At 43.6% G+C, this 21,901-nt stretch overlaps 1 protein-coding gene across 1 annotated transcript in view; it reads left to right on the plus strand.

Annotated features, from left to right (window-relative positions):
- The first annotated feature begins 3,786 nt into the window (after window positions 1-3,786).
- The window catches only part of RSPO2 (R-spondin 2), a 93,905-nt gene continuing 75,790 nt past the window's right edge, over window positions 3,787-21,901 (plus strand). The window contains exon 1 of the mRNA XM_075270287.1: window positions 3,787-4,019. Within this exon, the coding sequence (XP_075126388.1) occupies window positions 3,926-4,019 (94 nt within the window). The 5' untranslated portion in view covers window positions 3,787-3,925. The remainder of the gene's footprint in view (window positions 4,020-21,901) is intronic.

Raw genomic sequence — 21,901 nt, forward strand, 5'->3', positions numbered from 1 at the left:
ACCCCTTCAGCTTCCAAATGAGCCGCGCTCCTCTCTGTAGCATCCATTAAATGTCCTCTTAGTGGCCCAGGATGGAGGAAGCAGCGAGATTACACATGGCCGGCCCTTTGTCATGCTCTATAAACTTCCTTCATTAACATCCACTCTTTAAAAAACTCCCCAAATGCCACTTACAGGGCTGAGATGTGGATGTGGCGGCAATTGTTTCTTCTGCTATTTACCTACAAGTGTCTGCGGCTTTGTCTCACAGGGAGCCTTGTATTTTCATGTTAATCCAATTATATGGCCCCGCACAATATGCAACTCATTTACATCCGAAAAATCTCTTTGCTTGTGTAAACAGGTTCTCTCCCCTCTTCAACATAGGGGGTAAAGTCTGCTCAATGCCATGGTCATGCTGGGAATTGTAGTATTAACCCCACCAGAAGGAGCGCATAGCGACCCCGAGGGAGCATTTGCAACTTTTTGGTGCAAAAAAAAAATAAAAATTAAGCAGTGCCCAATCTTTTTGTAACTCAAGTTGCAGTTGTAGAACCCTCGGGATCGCAACTGTGGTCACACAACGGGAGTCATGGCTAAATCCACCATTTTGTTCTAGCGTTGTCTCATTATGGCCAGTGGTCATCCATAAGCCGAGCCGAACAGATAGGAGACTAGGTGGTGCAAAGCTTACAGTTACTCTTAAAGGGGTTGCCTTAAGGGCTGGCTTATTCATATAGCGAGCCAGAAAAAGCGAGGGGAACATATAGGACTTTAAGGGGTGCTACACTTTCCTAGCAGCCATTAGCTGGTAGCATTGCCTAGTGAGATGCCACCAATGTTTGTCATGAGACAATTCCTTTAAAGAGGTGCAAAGCTACTCACAGGATAAGCGTCTGATCAGTGGGGGTCCAACCAGTGAGATCCCCACCAAGCATGAGAACCAGGATCCCATGTACCCCTAAATGGACCCCTTCATTCATCTCTATGGGACTACTGAAGGGAAGCCGAGTACAGTTATTGGTTATGTCCAGTTATAGAGGGTACAAGGGACCGGTGGGGGTATCAGTGATCACCCCCCCACTTTCTCTACCTTGTGAAAAGATTTGTGGTCATTCCTTTATCACATTTATGGCACAGGATTCCCCGTTAGTGAGCAATCCCTTCTTTCAGCTGTATGTGCCTGCTGTGGAACGTATAATACTGTGTGGTGGGCATACTCTGGAGGATATAATACTGTGTGGTGGGCATACTGTGGAGCATATAATACTGAGTGGGGGCCCTTCACTATTTATATCACACAGTATCTGTTTTATAGCAGATGTGATATTAGCAAGTGAAGCTGCCAATGCACAGTGCACAAATTTTCAGATGACCATGTCCCCTTTATAAAAAAAAAAATAAACATTTTAGGGCATGATTTGACACTTTTTGTCATGTGTCGCACCTCTTTTTGTGACGCGGATAGGGAATGTGCTAGTGCTGCCCTTTTTTGTGATGTGTCCAGCACATAAAGTGCCCATGTCATGTAGAATATGACCCTGAGCCCTGTGGATGCAGATAGGAGATTCGCCCCCTCTTTTGAGACTCGCTGTTTTTTGTAGGAGCCTCCCAGACATTCCTCTACATCCCGTCTAATAAAGTGGTCACAATCCACAAGGTACCACGTCCATGCTGGATTTCTGCAGGGCTACATACACTACCATTAGGTGCGTCTGGCAGACCAACAATCATCATCTTGATGTGGCGCAGCCAAAAGCCGCCTGATAGCCAAATTTGTCCACTTTGGTAGAATAGAGTTAAATTACAACCAGCTGCGGAAACTCCTAATTCCTAATAACGAAAAACCAGCACCTGCTGATGCCGCAATAACAGACATGTGCGGTAGTCCAAGGGAAATGGATGGGCAGAGATGGGCAGGACATACAGACTAGGGCTACAGACAGCCAGGTCAGCCTGAGGGTACTGCGACTGACACTCCTCAGCTCCATCTTTTTGCTACTAGAACTTGCATGATCTTTGGGTTACTGCATTGACTTCCATTAGTCCAGGAATTGCAGGGCGACACAACGATCCTTGGTCACGGCCAAAGTCGCCCTGGCCTAAATAAGAGGTTTAACATCCATTAGCATATAGGTGACTTGCAGAGTAACATGCACTACTTATTACTGCAAAAAAAAGCGCAGTGTAAACGCAGCCTTCTAGTAGCCCATCAATTGGTGGACAACACGTGCACCATCTCTGCAGGTCTTACTCCTAGAACAAGTGATATATATAGATTTAAGGGGGCGTTTACACTTGCACTCCTGTCCGTCCACCGGGGTGTCTCTGTCCTTATCCGCGGAGAAACTGGACAGGGGATGGCGTGCCGGCGGTCAGTTTTAAAACCCATTCTTAAAGTAAGTCGCCAGTGTCCATATGCAGCCTCTCCGCCTGGAAACCATTTTTTTGCTCGGACATGCAGGACTTTGTGCCCATCCAAAAAAACGGTTTCCCAGCGGAGAGGCCGCATATGGACAGCAGCGGTTTGGTTTAAAAACTCATTCAAATGAATGAGTTTTAAAACTGACCGCCGGCAAGTCGCCCCCTGTCCAGTTTCCCCCGGGGATTAGGACAGAAACCCCTGGGCGCAAGTGTGAACGCTGCATTAGCACCCAGGCTAGAAACACACATGCAGTTTTTGATGCAGTTTTGATGCAAAGGTTAAAACAGCACAGCAGCTCAGATATCTTTTGTGGCCGAGGATTTCCAATAAACAGACGGCTGATTTTCCATGACAGAAATGCAGCGGTGCTTTCGCCTTGTGAGAACTCAGCCTTAAAGCCAAGGCTGCTGAACATCTCCCACCGCCCTAATAAACAGCTATAGGGTACAGGAATCTGCGCCCATGGCCAGACACAAAGAATGATTTTTGGAACATAGTCCTTAACTAGCGACTAAGGGGTTAAAAAAAAATGTGGTTTTAACATAGAGCCATCCAGACTGATGGACGCAAGGCATACAGGAACTTTCAGCATTGGTCTGCATGTCATACATGGACTCCTTTAGTGACTCCTGCCAGGGCAAATGGGCTAGTCAATGGCAGGGTGTGCTGGAACTTTTAGTACTACACCAGCAGGGAGTGTACAGAGGGCCACTGTAGGGAAGGGAAGTGAGGAGCACAGTCCACTCTGCTAGATCTGAAGTCAGAGCAGGCAGTTGTAGGGTTAAACTGCAATTCCAGGAGCAGAGGGAGGATGACAGGGCTGGGAGTAGTGGCGATGGTGTAGGTGAGCATGCTGTGTGCTGCACACTGTGCTGGACTTAATAAGGGGAGGGGAGGAGGAGGAGGATCACAGTGCAGGGCATTGCTTTATTTAGGACTCCTGGATGCTGTGTGTGCCGAGGACCAGAGGACTACATAGACTACTGGAGCATCAGACCTGCCTGCAGAGCGCTGCACAACCTGTCACCCATGATCTGAGCCCGCACTGCTCTGCTACTCTGCACACTACTCTCTGCACTCTTTGGATTGGAATTGCCGGGATCTCCCACTGAAGAAGCCCCAGGATTTCAAGGGATCGCCAAACTTTCAGCACCTCCTTGGCTGCGCTCCGGCCGGAGACTGCCAGCAGCCCAAACCTCCCGACTACACCAGGTGAGCCCGGAGTGTCGCAGGTGGATTAACCCTCGCTAATCCGTTCCCCTGGTTTAATGACTTCCCCCTATTGAGTGCTGTAAATAGATCTGATGGGAGTTGTAACCACTCCATATACAAGTTTTGCAAACTTTTTTTTTTTTTTTTTTTGCTTTTGTCCCCACAGGTTGTCCTCGCTAGTTTAATCCGGAGATGGAAGTTTGGCTGAGCGTTTGGACCCTGTGCACACTTCTGCGTCTTTAATCTCTTCCCCTTGAGGACTGTTACATTGTCTCTAGCTGCGGTTCTTTGCTCTGAGCACCTGCACAAATGCAGTTCAGACTCTTTTCATTTGCTCTTATTATCCTGAACTGTGTGGATTACAGTCACTGCCAAAGCAACCGCTGGAAGAGGAGCAAAAGAGGTCAGTGCTGGGGGCAGATTTAGGGTTGGGGGTGTAGGAGCGGGGTTATGGCCTCTATAGGCAGATGGAGCAGAGCCGAATATGTTAAGGTGACCCGTTCGGATTGACTAGAGTTCTATGTAGAAGCTAATAATGCTGAGATGTAGCAGAGCTGAGTTGTTAATGCTCCACATCTGGTGCGGTGTTAGATGCTGCTGGAACAAGATTTACGTCCCGTATCTGTAGGAGAAGGTGCATTACTCTGTAGGGGCAATAGGTGGAGTAATGCTATATAGTAACGTCTTGTAATGGGATTGCACTTGTATCCCTGCTAGTTTGGGATCTTATAAGTCGTAGGGCTGCATTCCCACTATCGGAATGGGAGGTGACACGTTCTGTAATGTTATACAAGCTTCTAGCCAAAACTCTATCCTATATCTAGTATCGGCCCTACTTCACCCTTGTATTTCCTATATAGATCAAGTCTTTTTGGGTGCGTGTAGCAGAGTTGAACCTGGCTGAGGTCTAGATAGCCGTCACCTATATGACTCTATAGAACGCTTATAGATATTGCAATGCCTATTATAACATGAAAAAATCAGCTCTGCTACATCTATATAAAGACTATGGTCATTTTATTTATTTTTTTTTCTGATCTTTTTGTGGGACGTTATTTCGACTTTGACTATGAATGAAACTGTGTCCTATGTACAGTCCGTATATAGAGCGTATAGAGTTGTGGATCATATGGTATATATTAACTACAGGTGGCTTTATGTCGCCGTTCACATAGTGTGGGGGGAATTCATGATAAAGCTTATTGATGGAGACGTATCTGTACGTAAGGGCGAAATATTGGACCCAAAATCAAACGTCTAGATAAATGGGGCAATGACTGGGTTTAAAGGTCCCCTTTTCCTAGAGGAGAACTCCTGCAACAATTGGAATAGCTATCCATGATCTGACCACGTCTCGGCATTGGTGAGCGTACCTCAGGCTATACCTCCACCGCATGCTATAATAAATGTTTACCATGGGGAACCCCTTTAAGCATTGCAGGGGTTAACCAGCTGTGTAATCCTCCGAGCTTGGCTTATAGTAGATTTGTGGATCCGTCGAGGTTCACTGGTTGAGGAACATCTGACAACTACAGTTATCTAAATAGAACCAGATCCAAGACCTGTTCATGTTCACGGTTTCTTGGCCACAGTTGGGTTTTATAGCCCGTTGGACTACATGGACACCTTTCTTTTTTCATTCTCCCCCTTTAACCCTTTTGTCTTGTTCTTCCTTGCGTTCCTCCGTACCCTACGCCAAATTCCAAGAAACCTCCCCCCCTTATTCCTAGAACTAAATGAAGCTCTTGGCCCTTGTGTGTAACGCTTACAGAAGAACATCTCACTCTAAAAACATCCAAAAACTGAAATTCATGGAAGTAACCCGATCATGTAATGTGTTGATGTGGTTATTGGGAGAGACCCGCAGCGATCTCCTAGTGGCGGTCCCAGTTGGTATCTGTAGACGATTCTAGACTACAGACTGTTTTAGATCTTATCACTGATTTTCCAGTAAAAAAATTGTTCCCGTCAAATTTTACATGGTCACCTGCTTAATGTAACAATCCTGAATGAGTGCAAGTTCTTCGCTTGACTTTCTGTGGTTGGATGCTTGGAGAAGATCGTCCACCATTGGATTGAGCTTCTCAGTGGTGGTCAATATGTATAATACATGGTTGAACCTTATATGAAGTCACCTGCTAAGGTTAATGCATGCACCTTCTTTGGTTGGCTGTCTGGAAATGATCATGCATCCTCTTGGAGACAACCACCCAAAATTGTAGGGGAAAGTGGTTTGCTTTGGAGTGGTCTTCTCCTAGAATATGGTCAGTTTATGGTGGACCTTTACATAGTCACCTGCTAAAGTTAAAGGGAGCTTGTCAAGGTGATTTGGGACTCCAAATTATTCACAGGTCCCAAATAGACCTCTCTTAGTGCCATCCATGCCCAATATAAAAAATTAGAAAAAAATTTCTACTGGTCTGGTGGTTGGTGCAGACCTTCAGTGAAGCTTCGGTGCACATACGCCGGATCTTGGGCACATACATGGTGAAGCCGAGTTGTGTGTCCCTATTTTCCCTGAAGAATTATGCAGCCTCTCAAAGCTCCAGAGATACGTCTGATATGGCTCCTCTCTATGGAAGTTTAGAGTATGGCATTGCTATATGGGACACTAAACCGCTTGTCCATGAGAGGTCTTTGGTCCATCAACCTGAGTTGTTCCCTTTAATAACCCTGTAAGGTTCTTCAGTCAAGTTTCTATGGTTGGCTGTCTGGAAAATCCAACGTATCCTCAAGATGACCCCCCAAAATTGAATTGAAAATTGTTTCTCTTGAGTTATCTTCTAGTATTCCTATATGTTGGAACTGAAAACCTGGTCTGGCTAGGAGGATGGTCCTTTGGGGACATTCGACCTTATTCTAGTAATATTAAAATATGCCGATGGTGGTTTTTTTTTTTTTTTTTTTTTTTTTTTTTTTAAATTGGCTAAATGAATGCTTGCCCAATTAGGATTTCATCGGCATGGTGTCTTGCGTCAACCTTTAACTGTTTGTGTCCTGGACGTAATGCTCGTACGTGTGGCGGCGCATGCCTTGACTGTAGATGGCGTATTGAAATCTAATCGTATAAGAATAAAATATCTGCTTGGGTGGTCACTGTTACTGATCTCTCGGCAGAGAAGTGTTCCTGCATTAGAGAAGCAGCGTGTTCGCGTGGTGTTCCTGACAATCTCTACATGAGCCCACTGCTGGGAATATTGTTGAAGGCAATGGGATCATTAATCTCAATGACCGAAGCCTCTGCTGGTCAGAACGGAGCCGCCAGCGTCTCTTCTCTGATGTTCACATGAACGCTCTCTACATGAGCTGTACACAGTGCACTTCACTTCACATTAAACCTTGATGGCTAGGAATAACGTATTGTGGTTATGTAATAGGAGCAGAATATTCCTCTAGATATAATGTAGAGGATTGGCCTTAAAGGGGACCCGTCACGCAGAAAATGCGGTGTGTTATAGAGCAGGAGGAGCAGAGTGGATTGATATATTGTATAGCTTTATGGGAAAAGGTTCGGTAGAACTCGAGTTTTCGATCTGCTCATTCTGGGTTTAGGAGTCCGGTGGGCGGTCCTTTTCTGTGTATAGAGATGGATGTGAATCAATGAGTTGGACCGCCCACTGGTCTTCTAAATCCAGAATGAGCTGAAGAAGGTGTATGGAATTTAGTTTCCACTTCTGATGATGGATCACCTTGAGCTAGTGAGATACATTTGTAGGTGCAAACTTGTTCTTTCCACATGGACTTCAAGTACAATGAAGATCTGCATCCGGCGCTATACATGAGCAGATATCAGTTGATCTTTGGGTAGGGTGTTGGATTCCCACTGAACCTATCCAAAGTATAAGCCATCTTCTACAGTTGTGGGAACTGGTTCTACAGGAATGGGAACCAGGGATCTATTCACATTGCCATTGTCCTTGTGCGTTGCTTTAGCTGAGTGACTATGGAAAGTCGTTTCCTGAGGTTGCCGATATGTATATTTATGGCTCAGTGGTTGGCATCCAACATCTGCGTAGAGTCCGTTGTTCTCCCCATGTTTGTGTGGATCTCCAACTTGCCAAAAATATACTGATTGATAAATTGTCTCCTTTGAGAACTGGGTAGTCGCTGTGTGTAACCACGTAACCAGAAGTTCCGAGTGTCTTCTTTCCAGTAAACTGTTGCGGTTGACCCTCGCTACAACGGAGCAACCACCATTAACTAGTCTGTGGCTGAACAACTTCTAACTCCATAAAGGGCTGGTGAAGTGAGTTGTTCATGTTTCTTTGGCCACTATACCACAGACAAAAATTTGGTGGGTGAAATGGTCACCCTGTCCTCGACTGGGGCTGGGGAACGTACTATGCTTAAACATTTAGGGTGTTGGTTTCCGTGCCCATTAATAAGTTTGGTCATGGTGAGTCCTCTACAAAATGTAGGCCACCAGTTGGGTCAGTCTGTATACAGGATTGTAGGATTGTGTTACAAAAGTTGGTTTGGCCCTGCTTTTCTCTTGGAACAAATCTCGTAGACTTTGGGGGATGACTGTATATACAGTTCCTACCTTCATTAAGGTCACCAAAGATGAACTTTGTGATCTTAACACCTCATATAAGTAGACCTTGCTCATATGTAAGTGGCACCCAACCGCTTTTGTTGATCACCTCCTGCATTTAAGGTTTGCATACAATGTTAAGGTCTACCTACTCCAAGACGCCTGCAATAAACATTGAACTGGGCTTTTTTAATGAGGTTGATCTCTCCCCTTCGTTGCTAGCCTTGGCTTTACGCCACCAGGCAACTGAAAAAAGTGTTAACTCGCAATGTATAGAAATTCCAAAACTACCAGGATGTAAGGAGTTACTATATCGGAGCCCCACCTTCAAATTTCACAGCCAATAACCATAAAGCCATCTCCGTGAAGTCACCAGGGAGAACAAATTGCAGAATTTTTGAACAAAGCAAGGTATGTGTTCTATAAGGAGTCCTACAGTAAAGCTTTTGTCTTGGGGATGGCCTGCAAGGTCTTGGCATTATCTTAAGTCTCTCGACCCAGCCATGCATCATCTATAAGAATATATCATCTGGAGAGGTCTTGGGTTTTGCTTGATAATTCTGTTCTGATCAGTTGATGTGGTGGAGAATCGCTGAACGTTCTTACAAGCAGCTTTTAAGCCTCCGTTCTGGCTCGATCTGGAGGCTTCTTGATTTTTAGGATAATGCATTAGGGAGAATGAGAATCATTGGGAGAATGATTTACAATATTAATGGGGTTGTGTACGGTTCTGTAATCTCTTACGAGGCGTAGGTCATAATGCAGACTCTTTGGGATTTGGCGATGAAGTAAAACCATTAGGTTGCTCGTTTTTCTTTGGCAGGTACAAGTGTATTAAATTATGTCTGTGGCTTTTTAATAGACGTAGACCTGGCTGGTTGTTGGGTTGGAGGTAGGGGGTAGCTACTGAAAGAAGGTTTTCGTCTTCTCAGTACTCTCTTCTCTGGCCTACTGTTGACCATACATGGGTGAAATTTCCAGAACAACCAAGACTGACCTTCTAGAAAGAGCAGTGAATCAGTTGGGAAACTTCTAGAGCTTCGGTTGTCTTGCGATTGTTAACTTCCATATATAGTCCAACCACCGATCTGTTGGTTGAAAAGTTCTTGGAGCCTACCCATTGGTAGGTTCTATATACAGATGTAGCGGAGCTAACCCGAACTTCTGCAATTGGTTAAAGTGATGCAGCGTAATATCTTATCGCCGAAGACAACGAAATCCAATGAAAAATCGTTTTCCAATGACTTTTGTTTTTTGTTGTCTACTCTGATGAGATAGAAGACTTCGTCACTCTAAGGAATTGCAGAAATTTGGGTTAACTCCGCTACTTTTGGATATTTAGATAGAATTATGATTTATTTATTTATTTTTTCTTCCCTGGCACTCGGATTTGTGAACAATCATTTACTACTCTGTTTTCCTGCATTGAGTGAATCCAGAGGATTTGTTACTACAATCTGTACTTGGCCCTGACCTTCTGGGACACTAGGTTGACCTCAGGACTCTTCTTCACACATGGGAGTCTGTCACTGGACTCTAGATTTTAAGGACACGTTGATCCAGGGTTTTTATACTGACTGCCAGATTGGAGTTGGGAAGGAATTTTTTTTCCCCCCTGAAATGGGGCAATTGGCATAAGCTTCATGGGGGTTTTGCCTTCCCCTGGATCAACACTGCACGGGACTGTAGGGTTATAGGTTGAACTTGATGGACTGATGTCTTCATCCAACCTAATCTACTATGTAACTAGTACCCAACCTAGATCTGCAGACAGATTTGGATCTAACAGTCTCCTTGTGACCTGTTGCCTCCATTGCCGAGATCACCTTATTGTCAATATGCAAACAAGCACTTTGGAGCAATCCGGGTGCAGCCACTTAACTGTTTGGCGCAATGACATCGCCCTCGTTGCTCCAAGAAACTAACTTGTATTTTAGCACAGAAGGCAATATCTCCACAATGGAGGCACCAATCCACAAGAGGAATACAGACTAGGGCAGTGATGGCGAACCTTTTAGAGACCGAGTGCCCAAACTGCAACCCAAAACCCACAAAATTTTCGCGGAGTGCCAACACGACAATATAGACTTAATACTATGCGGATCCACAATTGCGGACAGTTACTGACCAAAAATTACAGTCATGTGGGGCTTTACAGAGCTTTCAATAATACAAACAACGTTGTACTGAAATGTAAAGGTCTCGTCATTTGGTACTTTGAACAATTAATTTTCACTATTTACATCGCACAGGATCTGTTTTATAGTTACCGTGTAATATTCTTACATCCTGTACTAATATCACGTCTGCTATAAAACAGATACTGTGTGATATAAATAGTGAGGGGACCCCAGACAGTATTATATGCTCTGCAGTGGGCCCACCACACAATATTATATTCTCCACAGTACCACAGTAGCCCCCCAGTGTTATATGCTCCGCAGTAGGTGTCCCCCCCCCCCCCCACAGGATTATATGCTCCACAGTGGCATCCACACACAGTATTGTGTGCTTATAAATAGCCCCCCCCCAGTATTATATGCTCTTTAGTACACCCCCCAGTATTATAAGCCACCCCAGTATTATACACTCCCCCCAGTATTATACACCCCACCCAGTATTATAAGCCCCCCCAGTATTATACACTCCCCCCCAGTATCATACACCCCACCAAGTATTATAAGCGCTCCCCCCAACATCATATACACAGTGAGCCACTCTCATACTCACCCCTGAAGAGCCGCCGGCATCCACCTTCTTGTCACTGGCGGTGCTGATGACGTCATCGCGCCCGCGTCGGGGCAGAGGTCAAACTCTGCAGCCAGTGTAGGCCGCGCGATCCGCGGCCTACCCTGACAGCTTTCAGCTGTATGTGCATTTGCACATACAACTGAAGGCAGTGATCGCTCATCAACGGGGAATCCTGTACCGGATTCCCTGTTGGTGAGCGATCTGGGCGACCGCACGCGTGCCAGCATGGAGGGCTCTGCGTGCCCTCTCTGGCACGCGTGCCATAGGTTCGCCATCACTGGACTAGGGTCTCCTGAATCTAACTCTATCTGCAGAGCCATGTTGGATTACTGGGATTTGGCCTTTTTATTTTCTCTACTTTTTTTTTGTGCCTTTTCAACTATTAGATATGAAACATACCCCCACCTACTTCATGTGGTCTTGCATATGTTTAATGGCTCCTGCAATGCTTACGTGTGTGTGTGTGTGTGTGTGTGTGTGTGTGTTGAAAGTAAAATAAAATGCAGTATATTAACTCTTAATTCTAGTCAAGTCCACTGGACCGCCTACTGGACTCCTGGGACCACCTACTGGACTCCTAGGCCCAAAGTGAACAGGAATATAAATTAATGGATTACAAGGTTTGTTTTCCCACAAAACTATATATGTCTGTTCATATTGTCCTGCTTTATAACTTTATATTGAGTAAGACAATGTCCTATATATATATATATATATATATATATATATATATATATATATATATATATATATATATATAATCTCCATTTCCAGTGACCTGTAATGCAATGACTTGTATTAGACTTGCCTGGCAGTAATTGGCCTTGTTACTCAAACCATTGCACTTGAGGAAAAAAATATCCATCCACGCCTCAAATCAGATCTTCGTAAGAACCAGGAATTGCATTTCATCTGGAATACAACCCCTGTACTAGTATCCAAACATAAAAGGGACTCTATCACCCCACCCCATACCCCTGTTATGTCTGTCACGTTTAGGGATAAAAAAAAAAAACCCTTTTAATTATTATGCAAATTAGGCAGTTGGTGCACTGGAGGCGGGCCTTCAGCCCTGGGATCATTGCTCTTGCTGCTCAAGTAGGTGATAGCAGTGGCAGGATCAACTCTCACTGCATGGGGTGGCATAGGCGGGAGAAAGTAGGGGTCTGAGTGTAAAGAACGGTGCTCTAGGGAGCTGAAGGTGCAAACTGGGGTTCTAAATCTAGTGACTGACATAATGTTTGACGTAATGTCATGATGGTGACGGCTGCATATACTTGGGGTAGGTGGTAGACTCCTTTTTAGAGTTGTTTCATGATGGCTATACCTCCCAGTGCATAGAGAAATTATCTATTGACGAGGAATATGGTAACGCCCAGTTGCCAGATTATGGTAAAGATGGTCCAGGGTTATTACATGGCAAATGTAAGTATTTCCTAAAATGGACAGGTCCTCCTTAACCCACCTGAGGGTCCATTCACAAAGAAGAGAATGGTGAAGAATTTGGTGTGGAATTTCAGCGCTGAAAAAAAAAAAAAGCCTCCCATTGACTTCAATGGGTTCTGCTAGCTGGTGCCCCAGTGGGGGTAAACAAGTTAAAAAAAAAAAAAATGGGTTCTGCTAGCTCTTTATACTGGTAGCAGAAGTTGAAGTGGAGCTAAATCTATTTGAGGCTTTCACTTCTTCCAGTGTTCAAGGAACGCATGCAGAAATGTGGAGAGAAGGACTTCTCATTCACCTTTCACTTAAGGCCTTGTCCACATCTATGTTGGTAATCTGTTCGGGGGCTCCGCATGGGATCCCCCCCCCAAAAAAAAAAACGGACTACCGAACACACTGGCTAGCGGTGTAAAGTGAAAGCACACGGACCCATAGACTATAATGGGGTCTATGTGCTTGCCGCGCGGTCTCCGCATGGAATCTGTGGGCAGAAAAGCAGTGCTACACGGTTGATCTGGCCCATGGTAGGTCTGAGATCTGTGGAAAACATTCAACCAAAAATTTACAATACAAGTTTATGAATTTGTGGCCTCCTAGTCCAATCTGTAGCAATGAAACGAAATGAGCTCTGAAATGGGCTGGTTTTCTGAATATTATAGGTCAACGTTAACTCTACATCTGGATGGGAATTTTTTTTTTTTTCGAAACTTTTTTGACCGCATGTTCAATATGTCTTTCAACCAACATCTAATTGTACGGCCGTTATTGCTAACAAGACCATTACATACCTGCGCTTTAAACTTTATTTATATTTTTTTTCGGGCGCGCCATAAAACTTGCACTACTTACACGTACCGACCTCTCGTAAAAGACCCAAGCAAAACGGTTTTACCGTTTTAAGGTCTTGTAAATTTTTGAGTAACTAAAACATTAGATTATAAAGTGGTTTTTATTTTGAAGTTGTTCCAACAGATGTTTTGTAGAATTCTTAACTTTTTTTTTTTTTTTTTTTCCCGGCTTGAATTTGATTGCAAATGCTTAAAAGTGACCTGACAATCTGTGCCAACAAAGGGTATACTGTGTCTTTAATTAAATGTGGAACTACTTAAAGTGGCGGCTAGACGGTGCAAGGGTGATAGATGCTTTACTGCCCAGCTTAAGTATTTGTATTGTGAGTGAGAGAAATGAATAGAGATCTAACCCGACTTGTGTGAATTGTCCCATTTACAATAACTTAAGCTGGTTTTAATTGATCTCCTACCATACTGAACAAGTGGATTAACCATCGGAGCATGGGGGGAATCTGCTCAATGGCGGACATTTGATTACTTGCGAAAAGCCCCTCAATATTTATGGTAAGCGCATTCACCGGTGGGTATACACTGTCAACATTTCTCTTATTTCGTGTAAATCCCTTCTTGGTTTCCCTCCTTTTCTAAGGGTTATTAGGAACTTTTTTTTTTTTTTTTTTTTTCTTTAAAGGAATTTGGGGAACAAAAGTATTCATTTTGTCTTCAGATTTGGCGGAAGACGATTCAATTTGTAGGGATTGTATCCATTGCTACGAGCTAAAATTGTATTTGCTGTCTTCGGAATAGATTTCCCGTTGCAGGTGTAACGTGGATAGGAGTCCAATACGTTCAATGACTATGCTACTTTTAAGGTTGGGGTTGGATGACCAATTTGTTCGTAGAACAAGACGTTTAGAATGGAGCATCTTTTATAATGTGGTCAAGTTGCAACATGGGACCATGAAACTACATGGCCAAAAAAAACCTGACCAAACTTTGCCAGATTGCAGTTCATATGCAAGTTTGGCATCATGGTCCACCACGTAAGTTACTGTAACTCTTACAGTTAATTTGCAACGACAAAAAGTTGCACAACAAGTCTCAAAATTTTGGTTTTGCAAGTTGCCTGAGATTTAGTGGCAGAGTAGGTTTCCCATCATTGAAAAGTTACATAGAAAAAAAACTTTCTACTTTCTTCAAAAAATCAGAGCTGCACCACTTTGTTTTTTTTTAAAAAAAAAATGTAGATTGTGAGCCCCATATAGGGATCACAATGTACTTTTTTTTTTTTTTTTTTTTTTTTTTTTTCTTCTGATCAGTATGTCTTTGGAGTATGGGAGGAAATCTACGCAAACACCGGGAGAACATATAAACTCCTTGCAGATGTTGTTCCTGGCAGGATTCGAACCCAGGACTCCAGCGCTGCAATGCTAACCACTGAGCCACCGTGTTGCCCCTAGAGCTGCACCACTTTGTGGCATTGCTGAAAAGCTACAGTGCACTTACACTGTAGACACGCGTGGCACTGCTATTGTAAAAAAACAAAGCTTTGTTCTTCTAATCCTAGACAATGCCTTTCAATGATAGACCGGGCTGGCCTAACCATGTATATACTGTACATTGTTTTGGGTTTTTTTTCCAAAAAATTGAAGATCCCATCCGATATGTGCTTGGCGAACAATATGATTACCATTCTACCATTAAATTGGCCTTCTAGACCCAAAAATGACCACTAACTTGGCTACGCAAAGCAAATTTAGAGCTGAAGGCCTTGGGATTGGTAATCTAAGGATTGCTGCCTTGGCTTGATGAACTTGTCCATATTGCTTGCCACTGTGAAGTGCAGGTAATGGACACAGAAAAGTCAACTGGGTTGGAGTTTCAGATTTCTTGACTGGAATTTTGCAAATTGTTCTCCATTTTCAAACCGAGAAGAACTGATAATAGAGGTCTTTTACCGTCCACCTTCAGCTGAGTGGCCAGTGCAACAGAAGTATCCTTTTCCCTTACATGGGGTTGAATGAGGTGACTCTTCAACTTGTTGGACACTGTGTGGTCACCTTGGGCAAAACTGCTATTTTACACTCCTACGGTCTGCACAAACAAAGTGTGATCTATCTACATTGGTACTCGTTGTAACACAAGCAAATTCAACCAGTGTCTTAACCCATTAACTGCCATGATCCCATTTGGGGATCGGGTAACTTAACCCACCTTCGAACACCATCTGTCATTGAGAAATGGAAACGGGACATTGATGTTCATCCATGATGGGGAAACCTAAACTGATCACGTGCATGCATTACCTTGCGCACACAAGGTCGTTATCATGGTGCAGTTCCCGTATTATTGAAAATTTTTGGGGGCAGTTAATTGGTTAAATCAACCTTGAGGCAGTGAGATGTTAATCCAACATAGTGTCCCAGCTGTTGACAATGCTACAAGGGAAATTTTGGACTCCATATGTGGGGGCTGGAGGATGACCGGGAGTATAGATTATGAATAATACTAGAAATTTTGGAAGAATGGTTAATCATGGGTTAGTAAAGCTGAATGTCAGGGATTAAAGGAATTGTCCAGTTTCTGATGTTGATAGTCTTTCCTTAGATTAGATCATCTATATTAGATCTGGGAGGGTCTGACTGTAGAGAACCTTGCAGAGCTGCTGCTCGGGGGCGGTGCCTCTCCTGGCAATGTTTATATGCTCAGGGCTGTGCTGCTCACTTGCCATATAAACCGTAGCGGTGGTTTAGATTGCAGAGATGATCATCATTTTTCTGGCTATGCAAATCAGCCTGTAAGTGCATCAGGGATGGGGTCTGAGTTGCCTACAGACAGCTGTGGTTCAAACCCTGAAAACGTCATTCACTATTTGAGATTATTCTGTAACAATTGTGACTGTTTGTTGGCAAATCAGACACACTTCTGATACACTTGCAGGCTGATTTGGAGATCCATAAAAAATTATTCTATGTATTGCGTCATCATTTTGTGGTTACTAATGTAAGTGTCTGCTGCTATTCAAGGACCCTACTACAGGTATATAGGCTGCATTGTGGACCAGACTGTTACAAATTTGTATGCAAGTTGATTCCAAAATGAGATGTATTATATATGATTTTATTTTATTATATGTGTGTGTTTTTTCCATCTGTTTGTAACCCGTGGATGACACCTGCAATTACCCAGCTTATGTCCAATGCTTTCCAGTAGGTGCGGACAATTCTCTTTAGTGGCAGTTTCCATAATGACGTGCTGTTCTGTCTTGTAAGTGCCGTCTCGGTCTCTGAGACCTAGAACCTACAAAGGACATAACATGACATTTGTTCAGGGAGAAAATAAAACATTCCTCGAATCCTGCCGCTCGCTGCACAACATCTGCTAATGTTTAAATAATCACTGTGGGGCATCGGCCGCAGAAGAAAAAAAAAATAAAAATCTCTGGCGTTCTCGGCTCTATTACATGATCTCAGATGCGGTATAATAGAATTTTCTTAATGAAATAAAAACTTGGCTCGGGTCCTGTCTTTAACTCAGTAGAAATCAATTGCATCCAGGCTGAAATGGAAATCAGATCGATCATTTCACTTCATTTAATGTTTTACTTTAAAACCAATTTAACAAGATGCCTAAATGGCTTTCAGATCCTGCGTTAATGCCCTCTGTATACAGAGCGGGCCCGTGTAATAAACAGGCCAATCACTGACTCTTTTATTAAGTTGTAGAGCGGAGGCCGTACCAATTAGCTGGAGTAAGAACCATGAATTATACCATTATGGAAAGCCCTCCAAAGTTCTCGATGCAGGAAGAACCTAGTGGGAACCTCTTGTGGTTCTGATTATGCATGGGGGTAAAAAAAGCTAAAAAAAAATAAGCGAAGAATTTTTTTTTTTTTTTTTTATGGTGTAAAAGACAAAAAAAAAAAAAAAATTTGGTAGCGGGAACCTTATACTATACTTGGGCTGAGGGTATGGATGTTGGCATACCAGGTGTGGCTAAGGGCCCGTTCCAATGATGTAACGCGGCGCTCATTCTGACACGTAAACACGTGTCAGAATCAGCGCTTCAAAACAGAATCCCATTGACTTCAATGGGTTCCGTCTTACACGTGCTACACATTGAAATCAATGGGAGGCTTTTTAACCCATTGATTTCAATGTGTTAAGCGCGTTAAACGGAATCCATTGAAGTCAATGGGATTCTGTTTTGAAGCGCTGACTCTGACACGTGTTTACGTGTCAGAATGAGCGCTGCGTTACATCGTGGGAACAAGCCCTAAGGCTGCATTTACATTTGCATTGTTGACTCTGTGACCCTTTGTTGGCAATTCTGACATATATGAGACAGGACATCATTCTGTGTCTTCTTGTAAGAGGATAGACCCTGTGACAAAAACCTGATGAACCCAGTTCTGTGCACTCTGGTTTTCTGTCCGTATGACATTGAGATATCAGCACAGTGTTGGCTCTTCTGCCTTAAAGGGATTCTACCATTAAAACTTTTTTTTTTTTTTTTTTTTTTTTTTGTGGATAAGATGTCGGAATAGCCTTTAGAAAGGCTATTCGTCTCTTACCTTTAGACGTGGTCTCCGCTGCGCCGTTCCTTAGACATACCAGTTCTTACCAGTATGCAAATGAGTTCTCTCACAGCGATGGGGGCGGGCCCCACCACTGCCAGAGAAGTGTCTCCAGCGCCGCCTCCTTCTGCGTCCGCAGCGTCATCTTCAATGTCTTCTTCCAGTGCAGGTTTGTAACTTGTGGCCAAGGGCCTTGGGCAGAGCAGACTGTGCAGGTCATGGGAAAATGGCCGCGTGCGCGGTGTTGTTAGCGGCCATTTTCCCGTGGCCTGTGCACCTGCGCAGTCTGCTCTGCTCAAGGCCTGAGGCCTAGAAGTTATGAGCCTGCGCTGGAAGAAGACATTGAAGATGACACTGCGGACGAAGAAGGAGGCGGCGCTGGAGATGCTTCTCTGGCAGCCTTGGGGACGCCCCCTTCGGTACGAGAGCTCATTTGCATACTGGTAAAAAACGGTATTTCTAAGGAACAGCCCAGCGGAGACCACATCTAAAGGTAAGAGATGAATAGCCTTTCTAAAAGCTATTCCGACGTCTTAGCCACAAAATAAAAGGTTTTAATGCTAGAATCCCTTTAAGGCTGATGCCACATGTTGCAGAAACACAGTTCCTTTGATTGCATAAGAAATGGGAAATATATAGGAAGTTCTCCTACTTCTTCCTTCTGCTCAATCCACTCCTGGTGTTGGCCCAAAAAAACCAAAGCAAAATCTGAAACAAAAAAAAGTTGCGTTTCTGAAACATGGGGCCTAAGGCTGAGGCCCCATGTTGCGGAAACGCAGCTTTTTTTTTTGTTGCAGTTTTTTTTGAGCCAAAGCCAAGAGTGGCTGCGAAAGGAATGGAAAATATATAGCAAGTTTCTTATACTTCTACCTTCTGCTTAATCCACTTCTGACTTTGGCTTCAAAATCTGTAACAACAAAAAAAAGTTATGTTTCTGCAATGTGGGACTTTAGCCTAAAAGTGTAGTCTAATTTTGGGTATTTATGGTCTATCCTTTGGATATGCCATAAAGGACACATAGATACAGGTTCCAACCCTGAGATCCACTCTTGAGAAGGAAGATCCACTAGAATGGAGACTGTACATGGGCTTCTGTCCCAATTCGCTTGCAGGGAGTCCCAAAAATAGCCAAGCCAGCAGCCTTGGCCATTTTTTGCCCTCCTGCTCAAGTGACTGGAGAACAAAGCCTGTACAGAAACTCTATTCTCTGCGACCGTGGTCATTGGTCCCCTGTTATTACAATAGACGTCACAACTCTGGGGCCCAAATTTGAGTATCTATGGCCTATGTACAGATAAATACGCAAGTATGAAGTAACTCCAGTTTTGTGGTGGTGTGAGAAATCTCTTCCAAAGAAAACTGATTCTACACCTGATTTATTCTGTACATTGTATTTAATGTATGTCGGAGGAGGACACCATGGCGGTGTCCAAGGAGGTGAAGAAGTTTCCCTTCTGTTTACAATGGATGGCAGTTCTAATAGACAGGCACATAATGTAGAATTTTTCCATGAAGGACGGGTTTCAGCGTTTCCTACAGAGCATTGGAAGCCTGACTTAATGCGCTGCCCAGCTTCCTCGCAGGCCCGTGTGTTTGCTTGGGCCCCTCAGAGCTGATTTACGGCGCAGTCAATGCTACGGTTTGCTAGTCGGAATGTTTGCTCGCTCTCAGAAGCCGCAGCAGAGGATCTTTCCAGAGATATATAGTTCAGATGACTGTAAACTAAGCCCTGTTATTGCTATGTATAGTCACGCCGACATCCATTTATATGGATTTTTTTTTTTTTTTTTTTTTTTTTTTTTCCTTTTCTGCATAGATCTACATTGCATGTCTTACTTCATGTTAAAGTGTTTCTGAAAAGACAATTTGGCCTCTGGGTCTTTCATCTGATTCTATGGTTAATATGACAAGGAGAAATCTATAGGGCAGACGTCTTCATGGCACTTCCATAGTCGGGCCCTTGTAGGGGTGTAAGACATTAGGTTTATTTTTAGGAGGCACGGAAAACGGAAGATGTACAATATTAACAGTCTTCAAAACTTAATGGTTTAATTGTGTCGCCAATGAGGGCCTTAAGAGGTGGAGGAAGCTTAGAGGGAATGTGTCAGAGAATTGCCTTCTTACAGTCTTCACGTCTTAAGCACTTCAATTTTTTTTTTTTTTTACACTTTAAAGAATTATTCATGTCTCTAACACTAATATATTATTATTATTTTTTTTAATCCTGCAATTTTAAATCTGACCACAAAGCATAATGATAGACACTTGCCAATTCTCTAGGTGTTTTCTTTGCAGCAGTCTCCTCACTTTCTTTAGAGGTGTTCTCTTCTATTGTAATCTTGTCTGATAACACTATGTACACTAGAAGATATCTACTCTTCACTCTCTGCGCAGAAAACTCTCCCATAGACTTCATTGAGTCAGTTCTAGACTTTTGCTGCCTATGACCACGACTGTGCCGTAAAGCATATCACTAAATGCTGTTCGCACGGCAGGGGAGAAGCTCGGGCAAAACGGCAACCCCATAATCCTGTCCCCCCCCCCAAAAAAAAAAAAATAGAATAGAAAATCAGAAATGAAAAATGGTGATGGAATTTATTATCTGGGTTTAATAAATAATAATGAAAAAAAAATATTGTTTTTTCCATCTGTGATACTCAATAACTTCCCATAAAAGTATACATCACTCCACACCTCCTGCTCTATAACATGCTGCCTGCAGATGGAACAGAATTTTTGGGGTGACTGGTTCCTTTTAAGGACTTCTCCCCTTTGTTTTTGGATTTCTAGAACATTCCCCAACCACTATCTCTTCTGGAGCCCCATGTGGTCCTTGGTCCTTATACATGTGGATCCTTCAGCTTATGGAACTCTTGTGCACTGGTGGCCCCAAGGCACGTGTCATGGCGTTATTAGAATTTGGCTCTGGATTGAAAACCATATTAGTTTTGTTGCTGTACATAGGCCATGTGTCGGATGAACGTGCTGCCACTGGCCCATGAGATGGAAGTGGTGATCGCCCCTTCTCAATCCTCTCCTGGCTCTCGCTAAGTTCCCAGAGACTTTGTTTTGCAGGGATCCCCAAGACTTGGGCAGATTTTCTTTTCCTCTAGTCAATGGGGGTCACTTGATAAAGCAGTGGGGTAGACTTACTAACCCTGCTAATGTAGTGTAAATTTCGCCTGAACGTTCTAAAAAATGTGTCCGCTTTCTCACGGTAGCTGATCCTGGATGATAAACCTGGCACCTCTTGCCTGCCTAGTCTAAGCTTACACCCCCTATTAGGTGGCTTACTCTGTATGAGAATGAAAGCGTCCTAAAACACTTCATAAATGTCATACAAGCCATTTTTGGCACAAATGTAGACAGAATTCTGGCGCATTTCGCTTAGTAAATCTCCCCAATGTTCGCGTGAGAGTCGTCTGGACATCTCATCATACATAAACCAGCAGACTGCTTGCTCCTATTTGTGGCACGCTTACGTTCTTTTTCTAATTCTGAACAATTCCTTTTGTTTTTCCCAGGAATAGAGCCTGGTTGTCCATGGGCTTCTTCTATCTTGTAAGAGATGACTCATGGACCGTCATGGCGTAGACCCTTTTTCTAATCTTGGATAAACCCCTCTAATGAGACGTTGATTCCCTTTAAGTGTTGTGCCTCCAAACATTAGTCTTAAAGGAGTTGGCCAGGATTTTTTCATTATGGCCCTTCTGATCAGTGGGAGGCTCACTGCACAGATCAACTGGTCAGGCCCACTTCCGATGGCTGTACTATACATTGTAGGGAGCACGAAGTAGATGATCTCAATGCCTGTAGTGGATCTTGGTTCCCATTACCTTTAATAAGAGCTAAGCTGCAGTTATGGCCACCGGCCACTTTACTGGGCAAAACCATCTGCTTCCAACTCCGTGCACGGAACAGTATGGCCATTGGAATTGGCCCTATATGACATATCCTAAGGCTAAGCTAGAAATAAAAATTCTTGGACAACCCCATTAATTTTCCTATTTGGTGCCTGGAGGAAATTTCCAAGCGGAGTGAGTACCTCTTGTCTACAACTGGGCAGTGGAAAACCTGGGCTTAGTAGTACAAGACTTGGGCTCGCCACTGTGGAAAGTAAATGGCAGCTGGACAAATGTTGTTGTTGCGAGTTAATACCGAAAGCCAAAGTGTCTTTTCTTCTTCTTCTCCTC

Source organism: Leptodactylus fuscus, chromosome 4 (assembly GCF_031893055.1).
Source record: "Leptodactylus fuscus isolate aLepFus1 chromosome 4, aLepFus1.hap2, whole genome shotgun sequence".
Classification (NCBI taxonomy): domain Eukaryota; kingdom Metazoa; phylum Chordata; class Amphibia; order Anura; family Leptodactylidae; genus Leptodactylus; species Leptodactylus fuscus.